The sequence below is a fragment of the Vicugna pacos genome, chromosome 9 (assembly GCF_048564905.1).
Source record: "Vicugna pacos chromosome 9, VicPac4, whole genome shotgun sequence".
NCBI lineage: Eukaryota > Metazoa > Chordata > Mammalia > Artiodactyla > Camelidae > Vicugna > Vicugna pacos.
In genome coordinates, this window is record NC_132995.1 from 47,132,547 (window position 1) to 47,155,563 (window position 23,017).

The 23,017-nt window shown below is 36.5% G+C and overlaps 1 protein-coding gene across 1 annotated transcript in view; it reads left to right on the forward strand.

Moving 5' to 3' along the window:
• Positions 1 to 23,017, forward strand: part of CNTNAP4 (contactin associated protein family member 4) — a 222,802-nt gene that overhangs the window by 99,775 nt on the left and 100,010 nt on the right. Inside the window, exon 4 of the mRNA XM_072967746.1 lies at positions 20,784 to 20,931. Within this exon, the coding sequence (XP_072823847.1) occupies positions 20,784 to 20,931 (148 nt within the window). The remainder of the gene's footprint in view (positions 1 to 20,783; positions 20,932 to 23,017) is intronic.

Below are 23,017 nucleotides of genomic sequence, written 5' to 3' on the forward strand. Positions count from 1 at the left end.
TCTTCAGAGCTGCGTGGTAAGAACAGGAGGTCTCATGCCTCCCAGTTTCCACATAAAATCTCCACGTGGCTCAGAAGTCCCACAGCCTGCCCGTGGACTGTCGGGGAGGAACTGAAGCTATTTGTTATAAAAGCATAATTAGGTCAATAGCTAAACACACAAGAAGCCAGGAAAAGCTTCAAAGGAAGCAGAGACACAAGTGGATGAGGGGAACCAAAGATTTGTGGAACTGGGGCATTTGAGATGTAATTTCAGTAGTGATAGAAATTCCAAGAGAGGTTTCCTGGATAGACGGGGTTTGGGAGTCGTTCCAGGTCCACTGGGAGCGAAGGCGGAGAGAGCAGGTGAGAGAGTACGAAGGGCCGTCTGGCCGGAATGATGGCACCCAGGGCCGGGGCTCGGGGGGAGAGTGTGTGAAAGTCAGGAGTGGAAGACCCGGGGTGCAGGACTGGGCTGGATCTGAACAGGAGGCTTGAGAAGGGCGGGCTCCATTCATCACAGAGTGTTTTTGACCTGGGACTAAAGAGTATTCCTAGTGGGGTGGGCCGTGTGAAATAAGAATGAGCTTTTAGCATCAAATATTCATTCATTCATTCAGCAAATACTTATTTAGTATTATGCATTTAGGCAGTGAGATACTTGCAGGGGAATTAATCATAGATAAAGCACTTTGCTATTTTTTTGAGGATGTCACAATCACACATGCAAACCAGACTTTATAATCCAGCGTCTGTTTCAGTAACTATGTGAAGGAGACCCAGGGGCCTACAGGACAAGAAACAACATATCCTATGTGGGCACGAGAGATGAATTTATACAGTAGGTGACACTTGAGCTAGGAGTCCAGAGGTCGGGGCGCCGTCTCCAGGTCAGGGATCCATGGATGACGTTGGTGGGGGGATGGCGAAAAGGAAGACTAGAACTGGGAGAAATAGTTGGATATGACAGAAGAGTATGGGTGACCATGAGGTTTTTTTTTTTTTCCTTGCACTGTTGTCAGAATTGTGGGGAAGGAAGTTCAATCATAAAGGGCTAAATATGAACAGGAATGGTATAAGGGGCGGCGGCAGTAGCTGTTTGCCCCACTTCCGAGCAGAGCAGGGCAGGGCGTGCAGTAGAGGGAAGGAAGCTTCAGATCGTGATGGAGCAGCATTGGATGGTGGTGGGTAGGTTTGGTTTCATTATAATGTATTTTTAGGAATAGAACCTATAGCAACTGTTACATACCTAAGGGTCATAGTAAAAAGCCAAAAATAATGAGGGTCTAAACCATAAAATACTAATGTTATAGTCAGTTCATAAATTCTATCCTTTCATGAATAAAAGGTCATAGTTATCATCACAGCATTATAAATAAATAAACAAGTGAATATAGATGAATGTATGAATGTGTACACCCCCCACGCACACACACAGAGGGGGACAGAGAGAGGCGGGTATTCTATGCTATAGGAAAACTTAGACTCATGTAGTGCAGAGGTTCTCGAACTCTGTTTAGTCTGCGTCAGAATCATCCAGATGGCTTGCTAACTGCCACGTAATACTGCGTGCTGGGTGTCTACTTCTCCTAATACCCAGTCTCCCAGCCATGGACACTCGCTGTCATCTCTCAGCCACCATGCTGCAAAGAGCATCCCATACCTCCCTGCACGCACTGATGTGACAATTACTTCTGTCTGCATTACTAGGAGCAGTCACTAGGTAATAGGAGATTCACGTATCAGTGGTCAATCAGTGACTGCGCCACATGGTGCAAGGGTGCTCTCAGGAGAAGCTGTATCAGTCTACACTCCCAACAGCCATACATGACCATCCCTGTACCCCCGCATTCCTGCCAACACACAGTATTATCCAGTCTCCTGAATTGTGCCAGTCTCTTAAGCACACACAAAGAGATATCTTATCTTACTGTCTTTTTGAATAATGGTGTTGAGCATCTGTTTGTACAGTGTGTTTATTTTTCCTGTCTTAACTTGCTGACTGTGTAATCTTGGATGTCTTCTCACTTTTCTGAGTTTCAGTTCTCATCTATAAAATGAGGAGAAGGTAAATCTCTCTCTCATAGGAGGGTCATGGAATTCGATAATGCATGCCAAGTGATTTGTACTGGGTCTGCAGAGAAGTAAGCTCCCCCAAGGAATTATCTATAGTTGTTGTTTTTCTTCAATATGATATAAAAAATGATTTATCAAAAGGCAGGTTTAGAAAGAATTTAGGGAATTGGGTTGTTATAAAATTGCCAATATTTGGAATTCAATTAGGGGATATTCTTATGAGGTAACGGGAACCCATGATAAGAGATTGGGAGAAACCGCAATTGATAATGTGTAGGAAACGGATAATGTCCAGGATGAGGGCAAAAGGAAAGAGACTAACTGTGGATGAAAAATGAATAGTATATTTCTCTTTTTCTTTTTTTTTTAACATGTCTATGTGTAAGTATTATCATGTCATTAAAAATTGCCAAATAGAGGAAGTTAAGAGGAAGTTAAAAAAGAAATCCTTAAGATTATCCCTTAACAAACCACTATTAAAACTTTAATGTATCATCTTTATTCTTTTCTTATTATGCTTAACTTTGAATTAACTTATAAGTATGCTGATCACACAATCATGTACCATACTTAAGTAATGAAGAGAGCATGCTAATTTTTCAATAGTCTGCAAAAATCACCATTTTAATTGCTTCATAATATTCCCTCAAGTGCATGTGCCAGGGTAATTATATTTTAGCACTCTGGACTTGAAAGCAATTCAGTATCTTCAAAAATGTATAGTATAAGTTATAAATTATTTTAATCAAATGGATTTAGACATGCTAACATATCTTAGTGGAAGTCAGTGTGCTTAATAATAACTCATATTTGCACAGCCCTATAGAGAGCAAACACTTTTAGTAATACTTTTTTCAAGAGGCACTGTGATCTGGGCAGTCTGAGTATTATTACTGTGTTAGAGATGAAGGAACAAACCAAGGCTCTGACCTTTGGAAGAACCTGTACAGGAGTCCCTTCTCCAGGGCCCTTCCTTAAAACAACACCATTCTACTTCTTTTAGCGAAACAACGCAGAGTAAGGTGAACTAAGGGGTGAATCAGAATCTCTCAGTATAGGTGGGTGTTTGGCAAAATTGATGAATCATTCTTAAGTTGCTCGATACGTGGTGTCTTTATATAAGGTTCTGGCAAGATTTTTGTGAGCATTAAATGAATACGTGGAATCATTTAGCACGGTGAGTAGACATGTTAGAAATTTAAGATTTTACACAAGGATTGCAGAGGGCTTCATATGAACACTCGTATTTTGAGGACTTCAGAACTTACGACAGTGACATTGTGGTAAAGAATTTATGATGAATGTATGATAAAAGCATGTGTATCAAATAAGGAAATAATTTCATTTCTTGAGTCTGGAACAGAAAATGACACAGAATTAGTAGATTGCTCGAACACAGTTGTTAATGAGCTTCTCATCAATAGAGCTGTGGTTTTGCAGTGTCACTCTGTGAGCACTTAGCGCTCACTCTCAGAGGTAATGTTAGGTCACATGATTCTAGAGACCCCCCCCCCCAAAACCATGGAAGCTTACCATTCACTCCTTCCCTGTGGTCCTTTAGGTTTGACCAGTATAATTGCTGAGTAAAATAAAATGGAGAATTGCAATTTTCAATATTATCAGTGTTGTAATAAATTATTTTGGAAATGTAATGTATGGCAGATTGTAATTTTTTATATAACTAAAGAATATAATGCAGAAACTGATAATTTTATCAAACATTATCAATCTTGATTACTATATAAATCAGCTATTTTATGGTGCATTGGCTTTTAAGTTGACTATGTATGTTAATAAATATTTTCTTGCCCGTCAGTAGGTAACTTTCAAGATATATACTTATGATGAGTGAAAAAATGTTACTTATAAAGGGTTAGCTTGTAAATATATTATGCTTCTTACATACACTAATTCATTTAATCTTCCGAACAATCATGGCCCACAGGTACTCCATACACACAAGTAAAAAGAATAACAAAATGAACACGTTTGTACTCATTCCCCAGCCACCAAGCCATGGCCAATCCTGTTTCATCCATCTGCCCAGCATTTTACCCCCATTGCATTATTTTGAAGCAAACCACCTACATCCTAGCCTTTCATCCTTAACTATTTCAGTATGAATCTGTGAAAGATAAAGCTTTTCTTAAAACCAAATTTTAAAAACTTAACAATAATTCATTTATAATATCAAATATCTAGTTGATTTTCAAATTTCTAATAGATAACTGAAAAAAACTGCATTTTCTTATTCCTAGTATACAAGTAAAGACTATAACCTTTCAAAGACCTCAATCTAATACGAAATAAAGTTCATATTGAGGACTGTTGATGCCAGAGCCTGTTCTCCGCACATGTACTCTGTACAGTACTGTTGTCTATTCTTACAGAACTGTGACCTTCATACCTGAGCTGAGAACAAGGCCAGAACAGGTCACTGTGTCCATCATTCCTTTACTAATAGTTGTCACATTTGTGCTCTAAGAATTTGTGACTGTTCTGGAAGTATTCAAAGGAAAATTTGAATGGATGTAACAACACACTTTACATTACATTTCATGTTAAGATAAATACTATTTAAGGGTAGAAGAATAATCCCCAATACCATGTCACTGGAATTGACTAGAGGTTGCTCTCAGACTCATTCATTTTAGCTTCTTTATCTCTATAGAGAGGAGGGAGGCATTTCATCTGGTTCCCTAAGGAAATATTTACAGTTATTCTGTATATTATAAACAATGTAATTTCTTAAAATTCAAATAAACAGAATTTTAATACCTACACAATATCATTAAAATCACATGCAATATGTTTTATAAACAGACTTCAAGGATGCAGACAGATATCTCTTAAAGTTATCTGGTTTAAATGTATTACATACTTCTGGAAAATTTTTCAAATGTTCATCAACTAGTCTCAGTTGCATTGAAACAGAAATAATATGGACATTTAGGAACCTCTTATTGCTGCGTGGTGCTATAATTACACTGACTGAAGTATAATCTCCAAAATTTATATTCGAATGCAAATGAGTTTAAAAAGAAATAAAACTCTATATTCAAAAAATTAAAACTATTTTTGTTTAAGTAACTTTTCTGGGAAGTGTTTTCTTGATAGTTTTTGTCTTAAAGTTAAAAATATTGCCAACTATATTCAAATAAGTATTTAGCTTTAGTTCCTAAATGGGATTGTCATTTTGATCAAAGGACATTTAGAGGAGATGCTATTTCTCTTTTGACTGTTTGGCTGGGAGACTCAGATATTAAACCCAGATAGTGCTATTCCGTCAGACTAAGTAGCTGTCAGTGAGAGTGTACCATCTGCGAGGACTTGATTGCTACACAACACAGCAACCACAACTGCACTTATCAAAGCTTGTTATGAGCCATGTGGATGTTAATTTCTTTGTTTTACTTAATTCATACTTCAAACTTGGAGAGTAATTATTTCTATTCCCAATTTATAGATGAAGAAACTGAGGTTTAGGAATGTATCTCATTGAAGTTTCTTCAGCTATTAAGTGGTAGATCCCTAGCTATTAAGAGCCACGATCATCTTGTTTTTCCAGGGCAAACTAAGGTCTCTAGATCAAGAGTTTAGATGGACATCTTGAGTTTTTCCTAATGGAGAGGAGGTTAAGGCATTATTAACATTTCAGTTGTTGTTATAATGATAATGATTATTGGGGCTTAAAAAAGTTGTCTACAAACGTAAGAGAGAGATTTGTTTGAACATGAAATAAGTGAGTTTTTGTCGTCTTTTATTGGGTAGAGGAACTATTTCCCAAATCTCAGACATCGTAGCATTAAAAATGGAGCACAGGCCTTAAGGCCTTTAAGTTTTCTGTGTTCCATTTATCTATGTCGAGGTACCTGTGGGTATGTGAGCCATTTACTGCTTTGTTTTGTTCCTCTGTTGCATCTGGCAGAGCTTCAGAAGGCAGCGCAAGTAGGCGGGTGTAATTATTGATTGCAGTAAAAACACTTTTGCACTGGGCCCTCCAACCTGGCATCTACTGCCTGCACTTACTCACTCTCTGCTCCCAGAGGACCAGCGAGTTTGTCTCTTTGGTGAAGAGTGGAATAGGTCTGCACGTCTTTCCTCTCCTACTATGCTATTGCTAAATAAAGTAGTCTCTCTTTTGACTTTGTGTGTAATGAAACTTTAATTGTGTGACCAAATTATACAGAATCTGAAGGTCAAACAACCCAAAATAATACTGCATTGTACTTTCATCTATGTATTCTAAAAATACTTGGTTAAATTTGAAGTTGGCACCAACTTTAAGAGTACTTTAGAGGCCATTAATCTTTGTATCTTGCTAAGACTCAGTGTTACAGTTAGGCAGTCCTCAGAGACTGCGTGGCTTCTCTGAGTGACAAGCTTCTGTGAAGGTCTAGGTTATGATCTAAATGAAGATACAGTGTCCGCCAGTTAAATAAAGTACATAGTATTTAATTTATATCACAGTGTCCATTGCAATATCAATGAATACACATACAATATACAGTAATAATATGAAGTATTTAATACATATTAAATAGGAAATAGCTTCAGAGGCCGAAATGAGAACCATTGATTCTAAAACTAAGGAACACTAAGGGCTGATTGAACTCAATTCAAGCTTTTTAAACATTTCAGTTTTTCAATTTAAGTATAATAAATGGATATTTTATTTTATTCTGTTGGAAAGATTGGTTGGTTTTTTAGTCTCTTTCTAAAACATATATTTAAGTTTCTAGTTGAAGAACTATTAACAATTTATTTAACAAATAAATGGCATTTTGAAGCACTCTAAAGACTAATCAATGTATTAGAAAGGCTGCATAAGAACGTTAATAGGATATGGAGGTAAGTGAAGAATATTTTACTGTAAATTTTATAATATCTGTAATAGAAAACTCAGTAGTTTTTGTTCATCACTGAACAATAGTTATTTTAGTGGTAATGGTCTTAAGAATGCCATTATTCTTTGTAACATTAATGGTAAAAGGAAAGATGCTAACAGAGCTCATTATGGTATAATGCATGATGAATTATATGTTATCTAAAACCCGAAGTTGAAAGGTACTTCTTATGGTGTTCTTAATGATCTATAGAAAAGCACAAAAGTGAAAAATATAACTTTAATGAGGTATTTTTCAAAATTTTTTTTTTTTGCTTTTAGTTAAATACATGCAAATTTAAATCTGGATTATCTTCACTGAACTACCTTTTAAAGCATTAAGGACCTATTTATTTTCCATAGCTCCCAAGGTTATTTTCATTTAACTTTTTATATTGATGTACAACACACGTCCAGAAAAAGGTGAAAGGCATATATGTATATAGCTCATTGAATTACCAAAAAGTGAACACCCTTTAATATAAATATTACCTCTGCCAAGAGATAATTAAAGGATCTCAAACACCTTCTTTCATGCTTCTCCTGATCCCTACGACCTCCCTCTTCTCCCAAAGTGATCACGATCATGAATTCTAATGCCAGTTTTGAATTATGTACAAGGGAGATAATGTAATATTTTTTTTCCTTTTTATACCTGGCTTCTTGAGTTAACATTATGCTTGTTAAAAATATCCTTGTTGTGGTGTGTAGGTGTAATTGATTTATTTTCATTGCTTTACAACATTTTGTTATATGACCGTGTCTGAATTTGTTTATCCATTCTGCAAATGGACATGTGAGTTGTATTTTAGGACTATTCTGAATACTTCTGGACCATGCCTGTCTTTTGGTGCATGTCTGCTTTTCTGTTGGGTGCATTCTTCAGAGTGGAGTTTCTGGTTCATAAAAATAAGTGTATGTTGAACTTCAGTAGAGTATGTGAAAGGCTTTTTATGGAGATTGTGCTAATTTCCACTCTAGCAGTAGTGTATGAAAATTCCATTTGCTTGACATTACGGACCACACTTGGTCTTGTCACATTTATTTTAGCTTTTTAATGTTTCCCTCAATTTTAGCCAAGCTGGCTGATGTACAGAACACTTCCTCTGTGGTTTTAATTAGCAAGGCTCCTATGACTAATGAGGTTGGACACTATTTTATAGATTTGTTAGTCATTTAGATGTTTCTCTTGTCCCTCTTTTTCTTATTGCTTTGTAGTCCTCTCTCTGCTCTGGTTACTAATATGCTGAAAAACAGCTTCTCCCATTCTGTGACTTCTCTTTCCACTGTTTTTAACAATGTCTTCAAATGAACAGACGTTCTGCAATTTGATAAGATTCTGATTTGTCAGCCTTTCCTCTTATGGTTCATGCCTTTTGTATCATATTTTAGAATCTGGACTACTCAAAGTTGTGAAGATATTCAGCTGTGCTGTCTTCTAGTAGCTTTATGGTTTTGCATTTCACATTAGGCCCACAGTCTTACTGAATTCATTTCTGCATATGGTTTAAGATCAACCTTTCACAAAAATTTGTTTTCTTTTTTCTTTTTTTCCAACGTGGATATTTAAGTGACCTAGCACCATGCATTTAAAAGAAGTTATTGTTTGTTTCCTTTTTTTTACTGCTCTGCATTGCAGATATTGTCAGAATTCTCTGTTCTGTTCCATTGGTCTGTTTGAGTAATCCTCTGTCAATGTGACATTCTCTTATTATTTTTTTTTTTTGATGCCAGATCTCTTTTTATTTATTTATTTATTTTTTACTTAGTAATATTTTATTTTTTAACTTTTTTATTGATTTATAATAATTTTACAATGCTGTGTCAAATTCTAGTATAGAGCCCAATTTTTCAATTATACATGCATATATATATATATATATTTATTGTCATATTTTTTTCTCTGTGAGCTAACATAAGATCTGGTATATATTTCCCTGTGCTATACAGTATAATCTTGTTTATCTGTTCTACATTTTGAAATCCCAGTCTACCCCTTCCCACCCCCTGCCCCCTTGGCAACCACAAGTTTGTATTCTATGTCTATGAGTCTGTTTCTGTCTTGTATTTATGCTTTGTTTTTGTTTGTTTGTTTGTTTTGTTTTTGTTTTTTAGATTCCACATATGAGCGATCTCATATGGTATTTTGCTTTCTCTTTCTGGCTTACTTCTTCTTCTTCTTCTTATTTTTTGTAACATTGTAAGACTTCATATCCAGGAAAGAAAATCCTCTGACTTTGTTTTTCTTCAAGAGTGTTTTGGTGATTCCTGTCCCTTTATCTTTGCACCGACAACACGAGAGCTCTTGTTGCTCTGAATTCTCGGCAGAATTTAGTGTTCTCAGTCTTCTGGATGTTGGCCACCCTAATAGCTGTGTGAGTTCGGTCTTTATTTATATATAGACTTTCATCCAGCTGATTTGCTAAACTCACTCTAGAGTTACAAAATTGTCTTTCTACATACATAATTATGCAGCCTATTAATAATAGCAGTTTTATTTATTTCTTTCCAATCCTTATTACCTGTTAAACATCTTTGTTACCTTATTGCACTATGTGTTGAATGAACGCCTCTGTAGAGAATATGCTTGTCTGGGTCCCAAATTCAAAACGGCTGTCAGCATCTCACCCTACTTGGGATGCTGACTCTAAGATTTCTGTAGCTATTCTTTACAGAGTTAGAAATCCCCTACTTAGCTAAAAGTTTTAACTTTGTTTTGATACTGAATTTAATCAGATGGTCTTTCTGCATGTGTCTACAAGACCATCTTTTTTTTTTTCTTCAGTTTGATTAATTACATCAGAGGGTTTTTAAATATTAAGGAATCTCTATATTCCTGGAATAGACTTGATTGAATTTTGACCTATTATACTTTATTTTTATGTTCTAGAATAATTTTGCGGCTATCTTTTAAGGATTATTTGGTCTATGTTTTAATAAGATTGGCTTTTATTTTCCTTCTTACAAGTTCTTTGTCAGATTTTGATATCAAGATTTTGCCAGCCTCACAAAACAAGCTGGGAAGCATTCTGTTTTTCTAGTTTTTGAAGGTGCTTATATGATATCAATGTTATTCTATCCTTTAATGTTTAGAAGAATTTACTAGAGGAGACAACAGGGCCTGCAATTTCCTGCATGGGAATGTTTTTAAATTATGGATTTAATTTCTCCTATATATGGGCAACTCAAACTTCCCTGTTTCTCATCTGCTTTGGTAAATGGCAGTTTGTTTGGAATTTGTCCCCTTCACTTAATTTTCAGAATTAGTGGCATAAAATTATTCCAGATACCCTCTTATTATCATTGTAATGTGTGTAGGATCACAGTAAGATGCTTTTTTGCATTCCTGGTATCAGTTGTGTCTGCTCGTTTTCTTTTCCTTGATCAGTCTAGCTAGGGTGTCTTTCATTTAAATATTTTTCAAAGCCTTATTTTTATCATCTACTTTCTATTTCATTCTTGGTTCTCATTTATTGTGTTTTTTCTAATCTCTTCATTCATCCTCAGGTCATTGATCTCCTTTCTTCTTTTGATGTCCATGTGCTCCATGTCAGTGATTTCCCTTCCACTTATAATATTAATAATTTGAGTCTTCTCTCTCTTTTTTTGTTGGACAGCATGACTAGAGATTTATCTATTTTAGCAAACTTTTCAAAGAACCAGCTTTTGGTTTTGTTGATTTTCTGTTTTCCATTTCAATAATTTGTGGTCTAAATTTGTATTCTTTCTTTTCTTCTGCTTATTTTAGTCTTAAATTGTTCTACATTCTTTAGCTTTTATGATGGAAACTTAATTATTTATTTAGATCTTTGTTTTTTCCTCATTTATGTATTTAATATTATAAATGCTGTTGTATCACACCAATTTTGATAATTCATTTAGATTTTTTCTTTTTAATTTCACTTGGAATTTCTGCTTTAACTCGAATTCTTTCCAAACATTTTGGGATTTCCTAGCTATCTTTCTGTTACTGATTTGTAGTTTAATTCTATTGTGATTTGAGAGCATTCTTTATATGATTTATATTCTTTTTTAAGTTTATGAGGGTATATTTTTAGGGCCCATAATGCAGTCTGTTTTGGTGTATGTTTCATGAGCTTGAGGAAACAGTTTCTCCTGTTGCTGGGTGGAATGTTCTAAAATGTCAATTAGATCCAATTGATTTATAGTGATACACAGGTCTTCTACTTGCTTAACTGTTTTTTTCTGCCCCCTTGATGTGTCCGTTACTTCAACTGTAATAATGGATTTGTCTGTTTCTCCTTGCAGTTTTGTCAGTATTTGCCCCCTTGTATTTTGACTCTCTTGTTAAGTCCATATGCATAGAGGGTTGGTATACTATCTTGGAAAATTGATCATTTTGTCATTATGTATTGTGCCTATTTACCTCTGATAATCTTTCTTCTTCTGCAGGCTGCTTTGTCTGAAATTAATATAGCTATTCTAGGTTTTTCCCTTAGATTTAGCATTAGTGTAAAAAGTAAAGTACAAAATGAAAACCAAACTTGAAAATTACCTGAGCAGACAAAACTTAAGCCATGTAAGCAAAACTAAATCCAGCCTATTTCATGAACATAAGCAAAACTCAACTTAGTTTACTTCTTGTAAATGCCTCATAATCATAAAAGAAACTTAGTCATCTTCCTAAAAATTGTATAAGACAATCACTTTTAATCAATCTCCTGCTGTCTAGAAACCCCCACTATAGTAACCAGTCATTGTAAAGGTTAAGCCATTTCCTCATTTTCACCTTATAAGACATCCTGTAATGTTATGATTCTGAACTTCATATTAGTTTTGAGGTTGAAAGCTCTCAATTTTCAGTGGTTCTTAGAAGCACAATAATCTCTTTGCTGATTAATATTTTATTGATCTGTTGGTTTTAAATTTGCTATTTCTGGATTTTGACACTAGCATGGTATATCTTTCTCTATCCCTTTACTTTTAATCTAATTTTCAGTCTTTTATTCAAGCTGGATTACTTGTAGATAACAAGAATGATTCTGGTCATTCTTTATACTGTGATGATCTCTGTCTTTTAAGTAGTGTATTTAGATCTTTCACTTTTAAAATGATCTTTGATATATTTAGATTCACACCTATCAGGTCTGTAGTTGTTTTCTATTTGTTGTATTTGTCTTTTGTTTTTTGCTTTCCCTTTTAAATGCTTTTTATAAATTCATCTGAGCACTTTGTATAATTCCATTTTATCTCTTACCATTGTTTCTTTAAACAGTAATCTTGTAATTAAGAATAAGAAAAATGAGTTATTTTATCTTATTTCCTTTTATTCTTTCTCAGATACTCTTTATCTTCTTACATAGATCCAAATATCTGACATATATCATTTTTCGTTTGTCTGAAGAACTTCTTTTAAATATTTCTTGCAGTGTAAGTTTGCTAACAATGAATTCTGTCGGTTTTTGTCTGAGAAGATCTTTATTTCTCATTTACTTTTGAAGGATTATTTCTCTGGGTGTGGAATTCTATGATTATTCTTACTTCTTTCAACACTTTAAATATTTCATTTCACTCCCTACTTGCTCGTGTGATTTCTGATGAGAAGTCCAATGTAATTCTTATCTTTTTTCCTATAAAGGAAAGGTATTTATTTACCTCTGGCTTCTTTCAGTATGTTTTCTTTACCTTTGCTTTCTACAGTTTGAATATGTTATGACTCAGTATAGTTTTTAGTTTGATTTCTAACCTGCTTATTATTCTTTGAACTTTCTGGATCTGCTTTGGTGTCTGTCATTGATTTTACAATGTCATTGGACATTATTACGTCAAATATTTCTTCCGTTCCATTCTCACTTTACTTACCTTCTTGTGTTCCACTTCTGCACATGTTGTAACTTTTTCAGTTATCCCACAGTTCTTGCATATTCTCTTCCACTTTTTTCTTTTTGCATTACAGTTTGGGAAGTTTGCATTTTCTTATTTCCAAGCTCACTGATTCTTTTCTTGACTGTGTTGAATATATAGATGTGCCCATAGAAGACGTTCTTCATTTCTGTTACAGTGTTTTTGATTTCAGAACACTTTGGAATCTTTACTTCTTTCTTAGATTTTCATCTCCCTTACATTACCCATTTGTTCTTGCATGTTGTCCACTTCTTCCATGAGAGCATTTAGCGTATTCGTCATGGTTGTTTTAATTTCCTAGTCTGATAATTCAAACACCTGTGACATATGTGAGGCTAGTTCTGGTGATTGTTTTGTTTCTGCAGACACTGTTTTTCCTTGCCTGCTGGCACCCTTTGTGACTTTTTATTGAAATCTGGACATGTTGTATCTAGTAATGGAAACTGAAGCAAATAGATCTTTCATGTGAGAATTTATACTAATCTGGCTAGAAATTGCACTGTATTTGTTTGCTGTAGGAGCATTAGGTGCCAGAAGCTTTAAATTCATTTAGCACCCTTGTACTCTCCTTTTGACTTTGGTATCCTCTTCAGAGATGGTCTGGGTTTTGCTTTTCTTTCAGTTTTATCCAATGTTGTTTTACTGGAGTCCTGTTGGTGTGGTGGTATGATGTAAGGGAATGAGCTCATGCTACAGGATTGCAGTTTAAGTCAGTGTTTTTATCAGGTCTTTGTCTTGAAACTGTGGCCTTCACTAGTGTGTCTAGTGTATAGTTTATTCCTCCCCTTCCTCTTCTTTTCTTGGCTGCTGATTTTCCGGTTTATATCCTTGAATCCCTGACTCCTGCTGACTACTCTTCCTCTTAGGTGGGACAGGAAGACTAGGGAAACTGGAGTGGGAGGAGTGTCCTTCCCTAACTGGGGTGAGGTCTGGCCAAGTCTTTCCCCCAGAAGGTAGCCCTTTGTTATGGAGAACACTCTGGGCATATTTCACAGTATTTCCTTCCCCTCTCCCTGCCACAGCCGAGAGGAAGTCTTTTTCTCTGACCTTCGCCTAGCACAGGGAGGCTCCTGGCAGTAGGGCCTGTGAAACGTGGAGGCCCTCTAGGCGGAAGACCTCAGAAGTGTCTCACTTTCATCCTAGCCTGCACTCGGCCTCCAGCAGTCAAAATTACCAGAGGAGAGTTCCTATCAGCTTAGGGCACCCCTGGATTCTGCTTTGGGTGGACAGATGTTTGCTCTGACTCTTTGAGTGGACTTCTCCGATTTCAGAGGGGTGATTTGCCATGTGTGTTAGTCAGCTCAGGCTGCTGTGACAAAATGCCGTAGACTGGGTGGCTACAGGCATTTATTTCTCACAGTTCTAGAGGTTAGAAAGTCCAAGATTAAGGTGCTGGCTGATTCGTTTCCTGGTGAGGCCCCGTTCCTGGCTTACAGATGTCAGTCTTCTCTCTGAGTCCCCACCTGGCCCAGGGAGAGAGAGCTCTGGTCTGTCTTCCTCATCTTATGGACACTAATTCCATTATGAGGGTCCCACCCTCAAGACTTCATACAAACCTAACTACTTACCAGAGGCCCCACCTCTAATCACTGTCACATTGCAGGTGATTAGGGCTTCAGCCTATGAATTTTGGAGGAACACAACTCAGTCCATAGCACCATTTAACCTCAGCTTTCTGATAAGTTTAAGAAAATTCACTGATTTTCAGTTTGTCCTGCTTTCTTGTTGTAGAGCATAGAGTGATGATTTCCAAGTTCTTTAAATAACATAGCTGATGCCTTTACTATTTATGTGTGTGCGTGTGTGTGTGTGTCTGTGTGTGTGTGTGTCTTTAGGAGTATAGTCCTAAATTTCCCTTTAATAACATTTTTTTGCTGATGGTTTTTTATTTTGTATTGTGTGTAGGTCATTATATATGAAAAATTGAACAGATAATTTGAATCTAGAAGACTGTCTTCCTACAGAGTATAATTACAATTGCTTCTGCTGGCAGCAAGGAGCACAAGGGATCTCTGAGCATTGTGATGTAATTCCACAGATGGAGAAGATGGGAGGTGGAATTTCCGTCTCTGGCAGGGGGGCTGTCTTTCTCTGACTTACCATATATTATGAGTTGTAGACACAGAGTTCTAACATAAAACCTGTGGAAGCTTATGGCATATTACTGTCCTTGAGGATCTAGAACTAAAATTTTAAAAGTCTCTAATCTTATGAAGCTGGTAAGAGATCTGCTTAGTTTCTTTTGTGCAGGAGCTCTGAAGTCACCTAAAGAGGAGAAAAAGGGCCACAAAATTAGGGCTGATCTTGGGTATTCTTCTCCCAGATCTTCAACACTTAATATTTTATTGTCTTTCTGCACTTCCATTCTTATTTTGCATTTTGTATAGTTTTTTTCGCTGGAGAGTTGTTCAAGAACTCCTCATCTACCATTACCATAGTATAATTAATTTTTAGTTATTTTCCATCTCAGTCAAATTTTAGTCTTCCATAAAACTGTATGTGTGTGTGTGTGTGTATATATATATATACACACACACACACACATATATATATGCACACATATATACATATATATACCGCCCTAATATAAATTTAAGCTTAATGATTTGTCCATGCATCATTCATGAAACAATTTATTGCTATGTCTCAACAATAGTTACAGCATGTAGCAAAGACTGTTTCTTTCATGTGCTTTTTCTCTCTTGCCCTTTGGTATTTTTGTCTTGAGAATTCAAACCCTTCTATGCTAAGAAGTCCTAATCAGTATATTTTATAACTTTGTGCCTCCACAGATTCTGGTATAATGGCTGGCTAGTGGTTTCTCGATGAACTATTATTAATAATTTGGTATCCCTTCAAGTAAATATTTTCAAGACACTGAGTATTTTCTGAGGGTGTAGTACAAACTGCTTTAATATTAATAAAATTGTACATTCTTATTTTTAAAATTGAGAGTTAGCGTATATACAGAATAAAACTTCACTTTCTGGTTTGACTGCTATACTCTCATTGCTGTTTTTCTATTAGAATAAATGAATTCCATTCACACTCAAGATAGAATCAACTCTTGTAGATATTGTTATAATGTCTTATTCAACATACGTTTTAAGTGGTACTCTTATCTGGGTTTATGTTAGCAAATTTCCCATTTTTTTTGGTAGTTCTTACTTTTCTTTGCTTTTCTTTTACACTTTTCTAGATGAGAAGATCTCCTGGGAGACACACTTAGTAAAGATTTATGACTAACATCATAAAATAAAGAGCTGATTTCCATTAGACAGTATGTTGCTATGATATATTTAGTGTCTGCATATTAGCTGACCATGTCAGAATGAGCTGTTCTTGGAAAGAGGTCATATGTGTCACACGAATAAGAGAGTTGAGAAGATGTTAATGTTTGCCTGTGTGTTGTGTTGAATTTCTTCTAGTGTTGCTGTTTATTTTGATGGGAGCTGGATGAATTTTTATGTAATGACAGACCTGCTATATAACCACATGGAACTGGTCGTGTTTCTGAGTTGTTACAGCAGGGTTTTGGAGCCCCTCGTGGACTGCCATATGGCCATCTCCCTTCATGCACCTTGGCTTTCATAGATGAGTTGCTCAATTAGTATTTGAAAAAGAAATGAATGCTATTACACTTCTTCATAAACTTTAGAATCGCTGTGAAAATACTTAAAATCCTGTGACAAACTTTCCTTCATTAACTCCATAAATTATCTTGGCTAGCACACATTTCTAAGCCATCTATGAACACCTCATTGAGTTTGAAAATCATTGGGTCTCAAAGAAAAGAAAAATACAATTAAGGCTTTTTGATTTTTATCACATAAGACACATCATCTTAATTTTACTTGTAGATATTTCATATATTTGATGATCTAATGGCACATTCTTTTGCATTCTGCATCTATTAGGAGATTGCCCTTTATATGCAAGATTCCTGTTGATGATTGAATATTTGTCTTTTATTTTCATTCAACTGCAATAATTTTGAGATGTAAAATTAATAGAACAATCCTTCTGTCTATAAAAGTCCACTGGTAGAGCTGTGTCCCAGTTCAGCAATAATCTAAGTTGCACTACTTTCAAATGTGTCAAAGATTTTAAATATAAATTATGAGAGAAAGGAAAAAAAGCCTCAGATAAAATATCAAGTTTCCTCTAGGGTGAGTTGTTTGCTTTCATGTTCTGTTACAGTGAAGCCTTTTGATGGCTTAGCTAAATTGTGGTCTTTTGATTCAGAAAAGACTGGAATTAAATCCTTACTCTGTCACTTTCTAGCTGTGTGGTTTTAGGCACATAACCTCTATAATTTTCATTAGTCTCAGTTTTACAGTGGGTACAAAAATGGCTACTTCACAGAGCTGAAGCAGATAGTAAAGCTACGTAATATGTGTTTCTGCTGTGTCTGATGCTGAGACCCACACTTTTACAGTAAAAACATTTAGATTGGTGACACGGAAGACATTTTGGTACTTACTTCTTTCTTTGGAAGTTAGCCCTAGTGAACTCCTCTCTTAGAATCTTGTCTTGCTCCGAAAAATTTTGAGATAAAAGAGAGAGAGAAAAAAAAGAGCATGATTTACCCCCAAGGTGGAAGAATGTTCAAAGAACAGGCCAAAGACCAAAAGGATGAATCAGGTTGGCCTCATTGAAATGCAGATTCCAAGGCCTTTCCCTCAGATTTAGTGCGTGAGATGCAGGACCTAGAAATCTGTGTTTCTAAACAGCATCTCAGGTAATTCTGACATGCACTAAAATTTAGAATCTATTATATAAGGGAAGACATAAACATTCTTATACTAAAATTATTTTTTAAAAAAAGAGAATGAAACATTTAAACTCATATATTCCTTTATGAATTGTGATGGTATGAAAACAATCTTCATTGTAAATTGAGAAAAGTCCCCTAGGCAAAGGAATTACATTAGAAACAGTAATTTGCTTTGGACTTTTCATTTATAAAGTAACATATCAATTCCATGTCACATTCACAGACATTCTAAAAAAATTCCCATTAGATAGTGAATTTCACAGAAGAATCTTTGTAATCTTATGTATTAAAAATGTCAAGTGGATCAAAACAATACCAATACTGTGGTTCAGTTAAATATATTTAATTAGTAGTAATGGTGCATGTTTTCCCAATGACATTGATATTAAAATATGATTTAAGGTACTCAGAATGTCACTAAGTGATATTTCTGCCTATTCTATCACTGTACACACTTCCATGCTTATATCTTACTTTATTTTACTAATTATTATAAACTTAATACATGTTCATTAAAAAAATCCAGACATGGGTAAAATGTGCTAAGTAAAAATCCCATATCCCCTATCTCACAATTACCTTTGTCCCTTGTGAGAAATAATCACTTAAAATTTTGAATGTGCCCAGATGTTTTTATTACTTGCACAAAGTAATTTACATTTCTTCTTTATGTTCTAAAAATTTAAATAACTCATAAATCGACTAGGTAAACTGACAGGCTTCCTTTTACACACTTCCTCTTTCCAGTTACCTGTCTGCTGCCACTGTCATGTGCATCTTTTCTTGCAGTCATGAAATGCTGAGGTCATCGTAGTGCCATCTATCTCAGTCTGTGAACTTACATTAATTTTGAAAAAATGTGATCTCTTTTGGAGGGTTATCGAATTCATCATCCAGCTGTTCACTGCAAGAAATCATAATTAGGTATTGTATTAGTCTGCCAGTGGTACCCAGGAAAATAGAATCAGAAGTGGAAGAAGGTCTGATTAGGATGAATGTCTGTAAACCAGGTCCTCCACTCTAGAGGCACATTACCCTGATTTGGAGAGCCTGCAAGGACACACACACATACAGCAGTGCCCAGGGTCTGAGCACTGGGAGCCATAATGTGTAGTCCAAGTTTGGGAAACACTGTCCTAACGGGAACTGCCCTACATCAGCCATTCTAAGGACAGAGGTGGTAGAAATGGGCATCAGATGGAGACCATGGTGCCCTAGAGGTGGACTGGGGATGGGGATTGGGCAGTGCAGTGCAGAATACAGTTAACCTTTCCTGTCAAACCCTCTGTGTGAAATTTTGGTGGAATAGAATGGAACATTCTAGAAGGGTCTGGTTATCAGCGTCTAAACATCTGTGAGATTAAATAACGTCCTCCGACTTATGTCCTGGGAGATATCAACAGGAATGTGGGCCTAACATGTTTGAAACATGCTGGATAACTACTCCTCCCTCAGGAGCTGCTGTGCTCATCTGTACATCCTCATCTGACATGTTCTGAGACAGACTGTAATAAAGAAACCTGTTGAACTTTGTTATTTTTTGTTTTTAAGCCCAGTCTTTTCAAAACATACACATCCAACAGATATTTTGTTGAGAACCACTTTAAGCCAAGCCGTGTTCTAGGTACCAGAAGGAAGGCAGGCAGTTAAAGGTCCCTGGTCCCCGCTATAACAGAGCTTGTCTTCTAGGGGGAGACTGTACACAAATAATGAAGCAGACCCCCAAATAATGGGTGACATGAAGAGAATAAAGCAGGAAGAAAAGACGTGGGGTGCCAGGCACACTGCTTCCGAAGCTGTGATAGGGAGGGGCCTGTTTTCTGTAGTAGTGTTTTCACCGAGGCCTGAGGTGGCCAGAGGAGCTGATTGCGCAAAGAGCTTGAGGGAAGGACTTTCAGAGCTGAGTTAACAGCTGCTTCAAAGGCCTCTGAAAGCAGGGCTGAGCTTGGCTTCCACAAGGAGGCCCCGTATAGTTAAAGGATCATGGAGGATGTTGCCGAAGACCGTGTATGTTTGGTAAGGAGACTGGGTTTTGTTTTAAGCGGTAAAGGCAGCAATGGAGGTAACGGTTTACTTTACCTATAAAAATCTTACTGACTGCTCAGAGGGGAAGAGATTAGGGATTTGGGTGAGGATGGAAAAGATAAGAGGCCTAGGTGGTTCTGATGAGATGATAATCTGTTGAACCAGGTGGTCATAGTGGAGATAAAGCGAGATGCCCAGATTTGGGATATAATTTGAAGGCACCAATCCAGAGCTGTCTGTGGTGTGTGAGCCTGAAGATAGGGTGTGTGAGGTCTGGGGCGGGTTGGGGGCAGTGGGTAGAGTGTTGATTGATAAAGGGAAACAAACCAAATTAGTATGACTATGAGAAACCCAACTCCTTTCTTTCACTGAATTAGGAAATATCTTGGTAAATGCTACTAAAGTGAAGTAGAAAGTAAAAGAGGCAAATGAATAGACTCCCTGGGTATTGATATTCCTAAAATATTTGCTTTGTCTCATGTGACCTACATGAGGGTGACCTTCTTTGTTGATCCAGTCATGGTCAGGGGGCCTGTCATGAAGCAAATAGGCAGTAGCATCATCCCTTATTTTGTCCTGCCATATGCTGATGGTTACAGGTCAAAAAAGAAAGGAGGAGGAGGGGAAGAAGAAATAAAAATTAAATTATCAATTATTCACTGTGTGGTGAATGAAATTTAACAACCTGTTATCAGAATGTAGTTGTGATTTGAATGTCAGGTGATACTTTTATGTTATTAAGATGAGAAAGTAAAACTATAGAAACATGTCTTAACCTTCCTCATTCATTGACGATGTGAGCAACTTCTGTGCTAAATCAGACCTAGTTTTTGAGTACTGGGAGAAGATTATCTCAATATTTTGCATGGTTCCTAATGTTAACAACTTTTAAGTTTCATCTGCACTTAATAGAAACACACTTTACTGAGGGTATCTTAGTTGAAAGATGCCTTAACAAGGATGGTGGAATTTAAATTAAATAGAAAGTTTAGACAATAGTAACTTCTGCGGATGGAAACACATCATGGCATAACTGTTAATAATGTGATTTTCTTAAAGAAGGTAGCCATTTTGTAGCAAAAAAGCAAATCCAACATTGCTTATTGGTGTTACAGGGGACAAAGTGAGACGAATATTCTCCAGATACGCTGATTTTCTTCTTTCTCTTTTCTTCCAGGGATTTTCAGGAAATGCAAATGCAGACAGTGTTGTGTACTACAGACTCCAGCCTTCTATCAAAGCCAGATTTCTGCGCTTCATCCCTTTAGAGTGGAACCCCAAGGGCAGAATCGGAATGCGAATTGAGGTGTTTGGATGCGCATATAGTAAGTGTTTGTTTATCCAACACAGTGAAATAGATATCAGAGGAGATGTTTTAAAAGCCAACTGTACACTGAAATTGACTTTAGAGCAATGCAGAGACATAAAACAAGAGTGATTTTTGCAGAAAGCTTTTTTATTTGTGCCCAGGCATGCCAATATTTACTTAAGTTTTTAGCTGCTCTATTTTATATCAGAAATGGAAGCATTTCATAGATAGACAAGTTGATAAATAGACATAGATATATGTTTATATATGTGAATCCTTGTATCCAAATCTGATATTATTGACTAGATACTAGCTTTTAAATATCAGAGCTTTCCCCTCATGGACTATATTTGATGAGGTTTCATTAAAGGACCCTAAATTTAATAAAAGAGACAGTGATCCATTAAGTATAACCGATCATCTGTTATGAGACCAAAGAATGTTTTTTTCTCTAGACTAAAAATAATACGCTGTGTAACGCACTTATAAATATGCTATGCCCTGAGCATAGATTCCTACAAAAGGTAAAGACCCCTGCCAAAATGTAAAATGTGTTTGAAACACTTTCACAGAAAAAAAGGTAGAAACCACAGATTTCACTTAGTCTCCTCTTAATGAAGCATTTTATTATGTCTTTTTGTGGGACAGGGACTTAACGGTTATTGATAGCCCACCTCAAGCCACACCATCCTGTCAGATGCTCTTTCATTATAGAACAATGAGTTAGTTAACATGATCTACGGTTATCAGACGAGCAGTCTGAGGTTTGGAGAGAGTCAGTAATTTGCCTGGCGTCTCATAACTAGTCCAGAGGAGAGTCTGGAAAAGAACCCAGAACTGTTCAATTCCACTATACCCTTATTCTGCTAGTAAACCTTTTTTTTTTTTTTAGCCACTAAAGCTTTTTGCACACACATAGTTCATCACTTTTTCAGGTTCACTTTATTTACATTAAAGGAAGGCATGTCAGAGGGAGGGCAGACAGCTTGTGGTAGTTGTCTCCACTCAGACAGAGAAACCACGTTGACAAAATGCAGTAACAGTAGTAATATCAATAGTAATAATAATAATAGCAATAGCACTGATGTTGATAGGGTGAATTTTTATAATTCTAGACGTAAGTAATCTTTCTTGAGTATTTGTTATATGCCTGACTCCCATATTAAACAGTTGGTTTATAATTCCATGCAAAGCCCAGGTAAATATTGTAAGAGAACTAACTATTCCATTCCCCTACTTTGCAAACGAGGAAGCTACAGCTTAGAGAGTCGACTTTGAGGCTGTGTGACTTGCTCCAGCCGCCCAGATAGGAATCGACAGGGCTTGCAGCCAAGTCTGCCAGACTCCAGAGGCCCATCTCCGGCTCGTGCCTCCTCCAGCGGCTGAGTCAGTGATGAGCCACGGGCCGCTGGCTTCTCACCATCTGCCTAACTTCCTGCTTCCTTGGCTTCCGCAATTCAGCTTAGCTGCTCCTGGTATGTGTTATCTCCTCCTTTTACAAGGATCCCACTTGAATAAAATCATCCTTAAGAAAAAAAGATCCCACCAGAATCGCAGTTCTGGAACACAGAATCTGGACAGTGAGCCTTATTTGTCTTTGGATTACAGAGTTTTAGCAAGCCCACGCCATGCAATGGACAATCAGCAAAACCAACTCCAAGATGATTCGTATTTATAGTTACATTTTCTACTGATTGAGAGCATCCACCTTGCAAAATATTTATTTATCACAGTATAGTAATAGAGAACGGTTTTGAGCACTTATTCTGTGTGAGATAACAGTTTTTTATGGGCATTCTAATTTAATCCTAAAAATCACCCATCTAGTAGAGTCATAGAAATATTAAGCAGTTTTCCCAGCAGCACACACTTAATACACATTCCATCTAGTGTGTAAATTCAGCATCAGTCTAACAGGCTATTGATGCTGTTTTGCCGACACTGAAGCACCAGTCCTAACGTCCCTGGGAAAGTGACTGCTGAGGTGCAGGTTCCCAATGCTGAGCTCTCTGCTGCCATGTGCTGGATGATAGCTCAGATTCCTCTCTTCCCTCACTTCCATTGATCTGCAGTCCCGCGGCACATTCTTCTTGCTGTGACTT